We start from the raw sequence: 15,039 nt of genomic DNA on the forward strand, positions 1-15,039 counted from the left end.
TGATGTGTTTTTGGACCTTTGGGGGGTTGGTGGGGGGGGGGAACATCGCAGCTGAGCCTGATGTTTTTCTTAGCTATAATCCATTCACTTTCCAGCAGAGGTTGTTTCCTTTTCTTTCTTTTATCCAGGAGTCATTGAGATAGTTATTAAAACAGAGGCCTCATGCACAGCAAACATTGCAATCAAAAACTAAATGTAACACATCGTAACTGTAGACAGGAAATGCAAATGTTTTTCTTCTCTTTCATCTGCTGACTGACCTATTGTTCATTTCAAGGATTTTCTTAGCCTGTCACACCAATAAAAATTACAATTGCTTTACCTCTTTGAGAAAGACAAGAAAGACTTGTATTTATATGTACTGGTTGCACTGCTCCCAAAGCACATGATAACATTGAATTGCTTTGAAGTTCAATGATTGTTATATGGGCAAACACTTTCTGCACAAAAGAATCCCACAAACATCAGTATGATGAATATTGCGTAGAGGCATTTTTTTTAAGGTGTGGTTTGAGGGAGGAATGTTGACCAGGACTTAAAGGAGGAGAGAGAAGCCCTACTTTTTTTTTTGAATTTTGCTGTGTGACCTTTAATGTCCATCTAAACAACAGACTGTACCTCAGTTTACTGACCCATTAGAAGGATGGCATCTCTGACAATGCAGCACTCCCTCAATACTGAACCACCGTGTCAACCTGAATAATGTGTGCATGTTTCACCCTCTCCCTTTCCCTTTGAGGTGCTTGCCCTCAGTTCATGTGGCAATGCAGATGCGGAATATTTTGATACAAAATGTTTACCATATTAAAAGTGCTGTTGTGTTCACTGCTCACAGGCATAGAACAGCAGTGTATGATTCAGTTATTACAGCATAAGCTTTGTTGGCAGATTGGGGCATTCATTACTTTAATAATCTCATAATTACTAAAGCACAGCAGCTGTGTTTTGTGCCCTATTCATTTTATCCCTGTGATTTGCACTGTGAATGTGCTGGGTGCAGCTTAGTAAACATCTGCAAGTGTCCCATTTAAATCAATGACATTTGGGTCAGTCAGAGAGAGAGAGTAGTCATTGTTTAAACTGCATGACTGAGTATACTAGAATAAGGTGGGAACGATTTCAAACTGACACAGAAAGCAAAGTCATTTTTAAAAATTAATTCTCAGGCTGAGTGTCACTGTCATGACCAGTACTTATTGTCCACCCCTAATTGGCCTGAGAAGGGTTCTTCAGGAACCCCTGCAGTCCCTGTTTGAAGCTTTTGATGCAAACTGACTGGCCAGTCAGATGGCAATTGGGAGTCAACCACAATGATGTAGGACTGGAGTCACACATGGACCAGGATGGGTGAAGACAGCAAGTTTCCTCCCCTAAAGGGCATCAGTGAACCAGTGGGATTTTTGCAACAATCCAACAGCTTCATGATCATTTTTATAAAAATAGTCCTGTCCCATTGAAATTCAAAGAACCCAAGGAACTGTAATTTCTATTGAAGCCTCCTGGAGACAGACTAAGTGGAGGCACCCGAATACTAAAGATGTTCAGATTCCAGGTGCATCACATTCATTGGGACTGTGTCCCTGAAATCACTGATTTGATTGTGATTTAAAATTTTGTTAAACTTAGTTAATTTCTGCCGTACTAAATTAGGAGGTTACAGTGAAAGGGGTGTTCTGAATAAGTAGTTGCACTTCTCGCTGATTTTCACTCTATAGTTTAACATTTGGATCTTTCTTCAGCTTTCACCTGTATTTAACTTTATTAACATGAAGACTGAAAATAGAGTTTGGAAGTAAATTTGAAATGACAATCCTCAGTGATATTCCTAGTTGGGATAGTTTACCCCCTTCACTAATGATCCTATATGGGGGAAAAAATTGATAATCCCTAGAAAAGTTTACCCCTGATGATGTCTGATTATTTGAGTCAGAAGATGTGCCTCACAGGACAGTGTTTCTGTTGAGGGCTGTGAGCTCATGTTCTGCTGCAGCAGACTGCGCTTCTTTTGATCAAAGCATAATCCTGAAACATATTCTGGGATGTTCATAAGTTAACTGCCGTGATGCATGAAAGAAAATTGTTAATTGGAACAAGTTGGAACTTGCTGACCAGGATATTAACATGTTGATGCAAAGGACCCTGGATGTGAGTTCACCCCAGGAGGCTGTGCCATTGAGGGATACTTGAATGTATCCACTGATTAAAAATCAAGAATGAGGAAAGGCAAATGGCCTGTTGAAGCTCCTCTCTAGTAACCTGGCTCTCCCATTATAGCAACCGCTGCATTTCGAAAGCCAATCCCTAATGTTATTGTATCCACTGCTTCGTTATAGGTACGGAAAGAAATTTTCTTCAGCATATAAGAGATTTATATTTAATCACCTCTCATTAATTGTTTAAGTAATCACTGCACTTTTAGAATTAGCTATTTGGTATATGCCCGCTTCACAAAAAATGAATTTTGCACACAGAAAGGTCCCACAAAACACAGTTGGATGTTTGTGCTGATTTTTTAAAATTAATTCTCAGGATGTAGGTATTGCTGGCAAGGCTGCATTTATTGCCTTTCCTTAGTTACCCTGAGAAGATGCTGCCGCCTTGAACTGCTAGCACTTATTTGTACAATTAAGTAGTTTGCTAGGCCATTTTAAAGAGCATTAAGAGTCAACGGCTTAGTCACTAGGTAGAGGTGTCTAGGATCTTCTCCCTATTGGTTCAGCTGTGGCTCAGTGTTTACGCTCTTGCCTCTGAGGCAGAAGGCCGTGGGTTCAGGTCTCATGCCAGAGATATCAACACAAAATCAACATTGCACTGTCAGAAGTGCAACCTTTCAAATAAGAACATGTGGAGGAACAGGAGTAAACCACACACCCTATTGAGCCTGCTCTGCCGTTCAATATAATTATGGCTGATCTTTGGTTTCAGCTTTCCCATTCACTCCCCATACCACTTGATTCACTCAAGATTTTCTCTGTCTGATTGTGAAGACAGATTAAAGAGATTGCGTCCCTGCTCTGTTGGCATGGCCCAGCTGGCACTGTCACCCTCCATAAAACAAAAAGGAGGGCAGCATCCAGGTAACGAGTGCAATCTGAGGTCTAATCAGGAATTCCTAAGCCTAATAGCTCGTAAAGCAGGGACATAATTGTACGCAAAAGCCTTCACACAATAGACATAAATATTTGCAGCCAAATGTGTTTGTGCAGCACATTTAAAAGCTGTTTACTGATATCAGACCTGACTTTTATTTGAACTTTTGTTTGGTGTTTGCTCATTTGTATCTAAACACTTATTTCTCTTATAATTTTCAGGCGGAACTCGACTTCTTTGGACGGAAAATGGACAAAAACAACATTGTTTCAACCTCAACAGGTATTTTACTCAGATACTTCCTGTCTCTTGCATACAGCAGCCCCAGAGCCTCCACATCTCTCTCTTGCTCTTCTCTCTCTCGCTCTCGCTCACTCTCTCTCTCCTGCTATTGGAATGCCATCTTACTGTAGGTTTGCCAGCCCTCCAGGAATGTTCTGAAGTCTTAAGGAATTAATGATTAATCTCCTGGACACTGTTGCCAGCAACTCAGGAGAATCATCAAAGGGGCACAACAAAGAATTTGTGTGTTCTTCATTTCCTTTGAAGGATATAGAATGTGTATGATGGGGGTGAGCTGGAAGGCTGTTTGACTGAGTGGAACTGCTGGAGGCAGGAAATCCTGTGATAAAGCCTCCAGGAATTCAGCTAACCTGAGTTGTCACCCCCACCTTGCTACTTTCTCTCTCACCTATGGCGAACTCACTGTGTAAGGAAATTGAAATCAGGAGCCTGGTTCCCAGGACTAGACGTTGGGCTGTACAGTGCAGTATCTTTTCGATCTACACCTAATTCATTGTCTGGCTACCGCTCCATTAGCCACAGCTCACATTGTTGCCAGTTTGGCTGCAGATTATAGGAGGGGACCCCCCACCAACGCCCCCCCCCCCCCCCCCCCCCCCCCCCCCCCCCCCCAACACACACACACACACACAAATGCAGTTTAAAATAAAGGGGCAAGTAATTCATAGAATCATGCAGCACAAAAAAGCCATTCAGCCCATTGTGCTTGTGCTGGCTCTTTGGAAGCTGTCCAATTAATCCCACTCTCCTGCCCTTTCCCCATAGCCCAGCAATTTTTCTCCTTCTCAACTATATGTACAATTTGCTTTTGAAGGTTACCTACTGAATCCCTTTCAGACAGCGCATTCTAGATCACAACAACTGGCTGCGTAAAAAACACTGGCTCCTCATTTCCCTTCTGGTTCTTTTGCCAATTATCATAAAATCTGTGGCGTCTGGTTACCGATCCACCTGGAAACATTTTCTTCTGATTACTTCTATCCGAACCCTTCATCATTTTGACCATCTATTCAATTTTTTTTAAATTTTGAGAGAGAAAATGTCCTCCCCTTTCTGCAATTAAAATGAATACAGCCTAACTGATCACCTGCAGGCCTCTCAATCAGTGATCACCCTTCTGTCTCCAGCGCCATGTTGCACATTGGTTTTGATTAGTGGAGGCCATTTTGGTCAGGTCTTAGAAATAATTCAGTAACTTGTGTTCAGAGCAGCACGTTTCCTTCACTGTTTCCATGGTTACATTTTTTTTTCTCTATCTCTGTAATAATCTCTGAGGTGAATTGTTCTGTCAGTGGGTTAGCTTCCTAAAACAGGGTTATATTGTCATCACTTGATGCGTTTTCTGAGCTACTGTTGAGCATCGTGTCGCCTGGATGGTTTTTCTAAATAAGCTTTCCGATACATTATTCATACATTCCCACCCAGGGATATCATCTGTTTTGATTACTCAAAGCCAGCAGTCTTATGCAGCTACTTATATGGTTGTCCTAAGTATGTTTTGTTCCTGCTTCTGTTTCAGGCTGAGTAGCACCCCTTTCAAGAAAAATTGCTGTTGATTCCCCCCACACCCACCAACCCCGGTCAAAAGACTGAACTCGTGCTTGCCTTGTTGGGATGCAGGGAGGCCTGGAGACGAGATCCTTGCTTTACAGAATGTTCCTCCTGAGCTCCAACTATGCTGCCCAAGGCTCTGTCTTCACTGAGTTTTGAATGGAGACTCCCAACTTGCTCATTCACAGGAGCTGAAAACTGCAACTCCCTTCACCTTCTCCAAACAAGCTACAAACATTTGAAATCAGAGTTTGGCATCTTCCAGCCTCTATTTATTGATTCTTCTATGCCACCATTATAAAATTTTTCGTCTTAAGTTTCTCAATGTTCCAAAGTGCATCTTTGCCATATTTCTACACAATACCAAATTGGGGCAGTTTATGTCATGGGCCCAGTAGGAATGGTTTGCGACTGAATTGTTTTTAAAATCGCACAAAAATTGTGTAGGGCTGGGTTTTTAGTGATTATTCACCCCCTCCCAGGAGATTACATGGTGTTCGAGTGGGCTGCACATTCCCTCCATATCTTAAAGTTAGAGCAATCTTGATGTTGGCACAATTTATAGCTTTTGAGTTCTGCCAGTTTGAGTGGTTTTGTAATATAGATATATGCCTAATAGGACCAGAGCTGAGACTCTCCAAACTCATTTTGCAGTCACTTTTAAAGAGCCAGTAGAATGAGAAGGCTTTCAGCCCATTTGTCTTCACTGGTTACCCTTATGTCCTTCAGGTAGAGAGGCAATGTGATAATGCAATGTGCCTCACAGCCCCTTTTCCTCTATGTCTCTGTCAACATGTATTTTGAGGCTAATGTTGCTGGATGTTCAATGACTTTGTGCAGCATGTTCTATCAGCAGTAAACTGTTGTGTGGTGAGGAATTGATTCTGAGCTTGGAGAGTACCTGTGCATTGAGGGTTGGGGAGTCCAAGTAGACATTACACACGTGAACCTTCAATAAGAAAATGGTGAAACCCTGTACCAATTCTCTCAATATTACCTACATTACAACAGCGAACAACACTTCATACTTAGGAGCATCCTCAAGTTCTGAAAGGTGCTATATAAATGTACGTCTTCCTTTTATGAGCTGCTAGCAGCCAACTATGGAGTAACAGAAGTCTAGGAAAAGAGGCATGCTGCCTGTTCCTTTTGGCCAGGGAAGGTAAGTGTTGCGAGGGGAAAGCTACAATATTTTCTAACTTATTTTATCTGTACTCCAGTGCCAAATCTGGAACACAATCAGCTCTGTCTATTCAGTGCTAATATAATGCCTACCTCTTATCAGTATATTGATTAATATCTATCTATCTTTCTCTCTCTCTCTCTCAGTGATTGGAAGTGCTGAGCCCATGAAGGAAACAGCTGAGAAACTTATTGGAAAAGCAGTTGGAAACAGTGATGTTTGGTTCCGATTTAATGAAGGGGTTTCAAATGCTGTTAGACGCAATGTTTACATAAAAGACCTGCTCTGAGATTATCGTTGGTCATTGAGAGAAGTAGCAGCTGTTTAAAAAGCAGGAAGTGGCTCTCACATTCTCGTACAGAATACAGAATGGAACTGTTGCTCTCGGGCCTCCAAAGAAAACTCGCTTGTGCCCAAGCTTCAGTAGATTTGAAAGCAAGTAAATGGAGCTGGTTTTCCTTTGACATTTCTAGTAGGAGATGAACTCCAGTCAAACTGTTGGGTGACAAAACTCTTCATACATTAAGTGACGGTAAGGTTTGTGCCACAGCTGTGCAGCTCAAATCCCCCCTAAATGTAACAGTGCTCAAGAAGCTAGTTAATTCCAGCACTGATGGCTGAGTTGGACTATAAGTAGGTTTGGAATCTAGTTATTATTTCCACAAAAATTAGGTGCCCTATTCTTTCCAGATCCTTCCTTTACCCTTCCAGATTTGCCCCTTACTTACCCCACCAAATGATAATGAGCATTTACTGTAAAGTGCAATCTGCATAAACTGGACGAACTTCCCAGGGGCCAAATGCCAACCATAGATTGGCAAAACTGAGAAGCCCATTGGTAAGCTTAGACATATGGTTTGGGTCCGACTCTTGATTGGAACATTGTTTAAATGGGCTTTGTTTCAGACAACATGGAATTCTAAATTTTTCAAACAATAAATTAAGTCTTGCCATTATTAATTATTGCTTTATTTGTTATCTTCCTCTTACATTGCTCCTTTCTAGTTGTACAAAGAAGTTGGTTGATCACTCATACAATGATTTTGCCTAGAATTACCATAAAATGTACAAAAAATGTAATGCATATGTTTAAGAATTTAAAAGACTGCCAACAAAATTCTCCTCGAGAGTCTCTTTCTTTACAAATAAATTGTTTTATACAGAGCAGTTTGAAAATGTCAAAGTATAGCACATTTGCCCTTCTCTACCCAGGGGTTGTTCTTCATTAGCTCTGGGTTTAAGAATGGGTCGTTTGGCACTCCCTCTTCTATCCACTTCACAAAGCTTCATACAGAGATGGGATAGAAAGGAGAGATATATTAGTTGGACACTTATATAAACAACAATTGATGAATGCAATTTATTTCAACTTGAATCTACTTTGAACAAACAGTACTAGTTGCTTTGGCATGTCCCTGTTTCAGCAACCTCTTATTTAAAAAAGAAAACTTTGTCTTGGTTTCTGTCTTGACAGATGGCATTGATAATGTATTTTTCCTAACAGTTCACAGAACCTTAACGGCACAGAAGGAGGCCATTCGGCCTACCATGTCTGTACCAGCTCTCCAAATGAGCATTATGACCTAGAGCCATTGCCCTGCCTTTTACCCATAACCCTGCACATTGTTTGAGTTGCCTCTGCTCACTTTTTCCCTTTATTTTCCTTTTAGGCTAAGACCTCCATCTTCAAGCTTTTGTTTTTGTTAAAGACCCATCACCTGGTCCCCCTGTGCCAAAACATATTCAATGCAAAAGAGACAACCGAATGGCTTGTCTCAGGTCTCTAGGGTGGGCTGCAAAATATCTTTGACTTTCTCTCTTCACTTCACACAAATACTTAACACCTCACACCACCATATCTAATGTTGGAAACTTATATTTCACTCCTCAGCCCTCACAGTGTTTATTAACTTATTCCAAGTATGAAGGTACAGGGTTCAAGGGTATTTCTATCTACAGACTGAGGTGACTGAACATGCTTGAGCAGTGTATGCATCCAAAACACTAACTCCAAGAATAAAGCTACATGCATTGCTCAATGTGGAACTGAAATGCAGAACAGGGCAGTCTTGGGTTCTGTCCTCAATCTGTAATGAGTTCTTCCTTCTCAACCAGGATTCTGATTGGGGAGCTGCACTTGGCCTCAGAGCTCCTGCACATAGGAGGGGGAATTCAAGATAGGACTTGCAGACTATTCCCTTGTCAACAAGTAAGTATGCGTGCGTGTGACTGGTGAGGACGAGATTGGGTTCAACTATGATGCTTCCCCTATAGAGGAATAGACTGTAAACTCTTGTTTCTTGAGCTAATGTGGGGAAGGCATCGGGGCCATCACCAACCCTGGAACCAAAGTACACAGAAAGCAAAATATTCCAAAATGAAGATGGACAAAGGAAAGCAGCAGCTCCATGATCATGATGTATTCCTTCGTGGGAATGTAAAACTCAGTGCAGCAGTTAACAGTGACCATATTGCTTCTGCATTTTGTCATCCAATAAATAGTTTCAAATTATAACCAGAATGTCAGGGATATGTTTTACACTATTGGGGGTTTGTCTACACAGGGACAGACCAGCGTTCCACTAAATTTACCACATTTCTTCCTGCAGATCCCCACTCTAGCACATGGTTTCAATCAATCAGTAATTGGAAACTGCCCTTGGCTTCATTTTGTATTGATTTTAATTGAAAAGAAATTTTGAAAGTTTCTGCTAAAGCAGGAAGGTTTTCCCCTCTCCTTGCAATACAACTGTAAGTTTGTGTATAATACATGTAGCATATCCTGAGAAACGGCAGGAATCTGGCCTAACAGTTACACTTCATTCATCCAAGACAGAATGTACAGTATGGACTGCATAACGTGTGTAATCACGTGGTGTGTCACAGGCAGTCCAGTAGCTGATGGTTTTTGCTTTGACTGTGTTAACTAAACACTGCAGATTACAGGATTGTTTACATCAGTTTTAATCCCTAATATTTTGCTATATATTCCCTTATTTTTAGTAATGTTTTACTTACCCAGCATGAACACATTTATCTCACCAGTTGTCCCCTTTCCCCAACCCTGATCTCCTTCAGTGTCTTGGCTCTTCACTGGGCTTCTCTTTGTGAGTACTGTGCCAGGTGATCAGCACTAAATTGCCCAAGAGGCAACCATCACCTGTAAGCCCCACTGGTGAGAACATTGCAGCCATCCCTCACCTGAAACCCATGTCTGGTACTTCTAGGGGATGCAGGATCTCTGGCAGATTTTCCATAACCCTGGATGTTTAAGGTCAACCTCCCTACCATCAGTCTGGCTGTGGCCAGCATTTAAACCATTAACATTTACATCTAATGCAGCCAAATGCTATTACTTTCCATTAATGGTTGTAAAATACTGAATATTGCAATTAACCCATTCCAAACCGAAGATAATTGCACATTTAATTGGCATTTTAAATAGTAACTACCTTAATACCATGTAACAGTAAAGTAATATATGGAGTGGGCTATGTAGATTGCATTAACCTGTTCTTGGTACCAGACAGCACATGCTGCAGTGTCAAACAGAGTGAGCCTACTCTCATGTGTCACTATAGATGACCAGAACAAACTGATCATTTCATTAATGGGCTGCAACAGTTCAAGAAGCCCGCTCACCACTATCTCAAAGGTAGTTAGGGATGGCCTGGCCTTGCCAGCGATGCCCACACCCCATGAAAGAATAAAATAATTACTTAAGAAGGACTTGTTTAAAAATAAAAATGAGAAGTGAGGATATTATAGGCGTAATCTTCTCTTTCCAGCAGGAGGAGTCTGTGCCTTTGCTGGCCTCACTAGATGCAGTCTCTCTGGTAGGAAAGTGTTCTGTTTTAGGATAGAAATAAATTCCTCTTGATCCATGGCTCAGTGGTAGCATACTTGCCTTTGACTTGGAAGGTCAGGGGTTTAAGTCCCATTCCAGAGATTTAAGTGCAAAATCTAGTGCAGTACTGAGGGAATGCTGTACTGTCAGCAGTGCCATCATTCATGTGAGATATTAAATGAGGTCCCATATGACCACTTCTGAAAGAGAATATTTTGAAGAGCTGGGCAGTTCTTCCTGTGTCCTGGCCAATACTTGTCACTCAACCAACACCACTAAAGAGCAAATTATTTGGTGGTTATTACATTACTACTTGTGAGAGGTCGCTGTGGCAAAATTGGCTGTTGCACTTCCTGCACTACAAAAGTGACATTTCATAAGTGCTTAACTGACTGTACAGCAATTTGGAATACCCTCAAATTATGGATCATACATGAATGCAAGACTTTTTTTCTTTTAGTAATGCTCACTTATGTTAGATAAATGCAGCTTTGGGATCCAAGCAGCGCACAATCAAGTAGCAGGAGGAACAAGGTGAATGGAGAGAATCTTGATGTGGATTAGTAGATGGAGAGTTTGCCAGTATACCATTTAGTAATGGCAATCAGGAAACCCATGGTCTCAGGTCAGTGGTGGGGCATGGCAACTAAATTGTTTTATCTTATTGAAAAGCTTACTCCTCTGGTTTCTCCCTACCTTATTATTATAAGGGTCCAGCAATAGCAGTGTGATTCTCCAAAATGCTATATTACTAAGTAGTAGAGCTTGATTTTTTTGACTGGAAGGAGGCTCGTTTGGAGAATCAACACAAACAAAAACCAGTTGGGCTGAATGGTCTATTTCTGCTTTAACTGTTATGCAATATGTCAGTACTCATTCAATGCCAGTATGATGCTAGCTATGTATACTGTACATCCCAAAGACTGGCAGATCGTATCAAATAGTATGTCCCAGCCACTGTTCACAACAGGCAGCATACCAATCAGCCCATGCTTACAAAACTCAAAACACAAGTGTCCAACATTAGATGTGATTCCACAATTGGACAATATTTGCTAAATAGTCCTCAATGTCCTAAGAATTACAATAACAACTAATTTAAGATTGTCAGTTGGGCTTGCAGTGTGCCTCATTTGCGTGTACTGGAAGCTACACATATTAATAGAAAGGACCCTGTCCTTTGCAGACAGAAAGAACGTGTACACACATTGCGTCTGTTTCAGCTAAACAAAATAAGTGACAGCCATTCGTTGACTCATTCCTCGGTGCAATGCCTTGACCAATCAGGGTCAAGCTGCCTGGTTCAAATTTTGAAGAATGCTTGGCAATTAATTGTCAGTCACCATCAGCGGTGCATTCTCCATGGCAACACCACTTGCCAACCAATCAGCACTCTCTTCACATGTAGTATAAATTGTTGTTTTCCCCTTATATCGGTATTCTTGCGAATGTCCTGATGAGTGCAAGACAAAAAGCTTAGATATGCCTCTTTTTTCAGTCTATTTTCTGGGTAATTTTCAAAACTGAAAGGCAAATAATGCTAAAGTATGTAAAAACTATTGAGCCCAATGTGGTTTATTGGAACTTTGTGTTCATTCTGCATCTTATATTAATGGGTTTTGTTGAATTATTTTGACTGGAGTTGCTATTTTAATCGACATTGTTTCAGCACTAGCTGTCCACAATCTATTATCATGTTCTCAGCCATAGTAACTTTAAACAAAACCAATGGTTTTCATCTGCATGTGTTTAACCAGTGATAATAGATTAAGTTTGATTGATGAATCCTTGAATAAGCAGATCCTGTTGTCATACAGCAGGCCAGGCATCTGGATGATACAGTTTTGCTCCTAGTTGCAACTGGTGCCAAGGAACAATAAAACTGGACCATCAATGACCATTCTTTATTACAGAATAAGTTGTTGCGAATCAAGTGGAATTAGCGCACAACCCCATTGTTAGGTACCATGTCACAGCGCCATTTTATTTATCAAGATGGAGAGAAGTAACTAGTATTCCCTCCCAAGATTTCAACCACAGTAAGCTATTCATTTTTTAATTTTAAATTATTAGTTTGTGCTGCTGGGTTTTGTTAATTTATCTTTTGTATTAAAACAATGCCCACACTTCAACTGGTACTTCATTAGTTGTAAAGTGCCTTGAGATCTCCTGATGTGGAAAGTATATAAATGTAAGTCTTTAGCGTGTACCATTTCCTCCAAAAATTGTTTGAGCGTCCCCCACACTGATGGGTGAGACCATTTTTTTAAACTAATGCAGGTAGGTAAATCTCAAAGAATTTTGTTTACAGGGACACTTTTGTTTTTCCTAGAGATGTCACTTTGACTGGCTCCCTGGTTAAATGCTCTATTCTGCTATCCTGGTGTACAAATGAATTATGTATAGAAAAAAAGGACCTATGTTCAACCCCTGCCCTATGTTGAGTTAGCTCATCTCAGCAAGGTTGGAAATAAGGACACTATCAGAGGAAATTTTAACCAACAAAACCAGGCAGGTTTGGGTCAGATCGGTGGGGAGTGATTTAAAGTTTGAGAAATCTGCTGCAAGCCTCATTGTCATTCTACTTTTGGAATTTAACTCTGCATCTTTCTCAAGGGGAGGACTCGGTGGATTGCAGGGGGTAAGTGTCCTCATACCTACCACCTAGATCCAAATGCCTGCCTGAGGAGCCTCTGCAATCTCGTCACTGACACCCCCAACCCCAAGGCCTCTGATCCCAACTGCCTATCAGCCTCCGAACTCCTCCCACCACAGGACTTCCAAATACCTTACCCCAACCCAGACACTGACCTCTGATCCCCTTCCCCAGAATCCTGAAACCCACAACCCCAGGTCTGTGATTTCCACCTCCTGCTCCACGCCCACCCCCATGATGTCTCTGAACTCGCCCACTCAGACCGCTGGCCTCCCACTTGTAATTGGCAGCCCACCAATAGACACTTCCTCTTCCCCCAACACTGGTTGATTCTACCTTCCCAATCAATCAATCCCACTATCCGCTTCTGTGTGGCTGCACCTCTCCTCCCAATCATTCCCCGTTCATCAATCCTCCCTCTGATCAAACTCCCCCGCTCCATGCCCCATCCCTGATTGACCATCCAGCTACCAGCTTAGCTACTACTCTAGTTGTCACTGACCAGCTCCCTGACTAACTGTTTGTCGGCCTGTCAATCAGGCTGATCTTCGGACAGGGGAGCGATCAGTGACCTCACTGACACATAGTGGAGCACGTAAGGGAATCCCGAATGACAGGTTCCCCAGGACTTCCTGGCCGAGCTGTTCCCTGTGAGTCAGGTCAGTAAACATTCCACGGACAATTTGCCTCAGTGTACCCAGACTGGGGCTTAAAAAAAATAAAACAAAGTTTTCACTGCAGAATGACTCCTGCCTCACCCCCACCTATCCCTTCTACATGATACACATTTATGGATAGCAAGAGGAGGATATGACCAGGCGCAAACATAATTTCCCTACTGGTTAAATTCTCCTGTTAACATCTGTCTGGAAGAATGGCCATTTGGTCAAGGTCTGGGGTGCTATTAACGTCTGCAAATTAAAACCTCGGCATCAGTCAGTACCTCAGGAAAGGAAGAAGGAAACTTGAGAGAACAGAGCGTCTGAATTTTTTTCATGGGATGTGGGTGTTGCTGGTAAGGCCAGCTTTAATTACCCATCCTTAATCACCATTGAGAAGGTGATGATGAGCCACGTTCTTGAACCGCTGTAGTCCATATGGTGTACATACACAGTGTTGATAAGAAGAGAGTTCCAGGATTTTGGCCCAATGACAGTGAAGGAATGGCGGTATAGTTCCAAGTCAGGATGGTGTGTGGCTTGGAGGGGAACTTGCAGGTGGTGGTGTTCCCAGGCATCTCCTGCTCTTGTCCTTCTAGGTGGCAGAGGTCATGGTTTAGAAGGTGCTGCCAAAGGAGCCTTGGTGAGTTACTGCAGTGCTTCTTGTAGATGGTACACATTGCTGCCATTGTGCGTTAGTGGTGGAGAGAGTGAAAGTTTAAGTTGGTGGATGGGGTGCCAATGAAGCGGATTGCTTTGTCCTGGACGGTGTCCAGCTTCTTGAGTGTAGTTGGAGCTGCACTCACCAAGGCAAGTGGGTAGTATTCCATCACACTCCTGCCTTGTGCTTTGTAGAAAGTGGACAGGCTTGAGGGGGTAGGGGGGTCAGGAGGTGAGTTACTCACCACAGAATTCCTAGTCTCTGACCTTTTGTAGCCACAGTATCTATATGGCTAGTCCAGTTCATTTTCTGGTCAATGATAACCCCCTGAATGTTGGTAGTGATGAATTCAACAATGGTAATGTTGATTGACTGTCAAAGAAAGATGGTTAGATTCTTTCTTGTTGGAGATTGTGGCACTTGTGTGGTGCAAATGTTACTTTCCACTTATCAGCCCAAGCCTAAATGTTGCCCAGGTCTTGCTGCATGTGGGCATGAAATGCTTCAGTATCTGAGGAGATGGTGCTGAACATTGTGCAATCAGTCATGAATGTTCCTACTTCTGACCTTGTGTTGAAGGGAAAGTCATTGATGAAGCAGCTGAAGATGGTTAGGCCTAGGACACTACCCTGAGGAAATCATTCAACAGCAACCTGAGACTGAGATGACTGAATAAAAGATTACCTATTGTATTAAGGTACAGAGCAGTCACTCCCACTATGAAATTCTTCTGTCCTGATCTTATACACAGTGGCCACCTATTGAGATCCTGTCTGCTGAATCAATGTTGCCACTAGCTGTATAAGCCAGTGATTAGCTAAGAATTAACTATCCACATGTATGGCTGTCTTATTACCCTATTCTGGGAATCAAATTCATGAACGTTACTAATAATGTGGAATAATGATACCCTGCAGGAATTTCACATGGTAGTGTGTTATGAAAAATGTATTTATTTAATTGGATCATAGGTATCCAGCCATAGAACCGAAAAATCCAACTACTTGATTGAATGTTTTACATCAGAAAGGCAGGTGAGCATGTATTGATAACTGATGTATATATTTTTTAATTTTAATTTCCTTTTTT

The 15,039-nt window shown here is 41.8% G+C and overlaps 2 protein-coding genes across 5 annotated transcripts in view; one reads left to right on the forward strand and one right to left on the reverse strand.

Moving 5' to 3' along the window:
- The window catches only part of chtf18 (CTF18, chromosome transmission fidelity factor 18 homolog (S. cerevisiae)), a 101,125-nt gene extending 93,881 nt beyond the window's left edge, over positions 1-7,244 (forward strand). For both annotated transcript variants that reach the window (XM_041207446.1, XM_041207447.1), the window contains exons 21-22: positions 3,312-3,372; positions 6,274-7,244. In XM_041207446.1, coding sequence (XP_041063380.1) covers positions 3,312-3,372; positions 6,274-6,416 — 204 coding nt within the window. In that variant the 3' untranslated portion in view covers positions 6,417-7,244. The remainder of the gene's footprint in view (positions 1-3,311; positions 3,373-6,273) is intronic.
- The window catches only part of LOC121288704 (guanine nucleotide-binding protein G(I)/G(S)/G(O) subunit gamma-13), a 46,258-nt gene continuing 38,356 nt past the window's right edge, over positions 7,138-15,039 (reverse strand). For 2 of the 3 annotated variants that reach the window (XM_041207448.1, XM_041207450.1), the window contains exon 3: positions 7,138-7,411. In XM_041207448.1, the coding sequence (XP_041063382.1) occupies positions 7,306-7,411 (106 nt within the window). In that variant the 3' untranslated portion in view covers positions 7,138-7,305. The remainder of the gene's footprint in view (positions 7,412-15,039) is intronic. The other variant, XM_041207449.1, reaches the window with a different exon arrangement.

This window comes from Carcharodon carcharias, chromosome 15, assembly GCF_017639515.1.
Source record: "Carcharodon carcharias isolate sCarCar2 chromosome 15, sCarCar2.pri, whole genome shotgun sequence".
Classification (NCBI taxonomy): Eukaryota; Metazoa; Chordata; class Chondrichthyes; order Lamniformes; family Lamnidae; genus Carcharodon; species Carcharodon carcharias.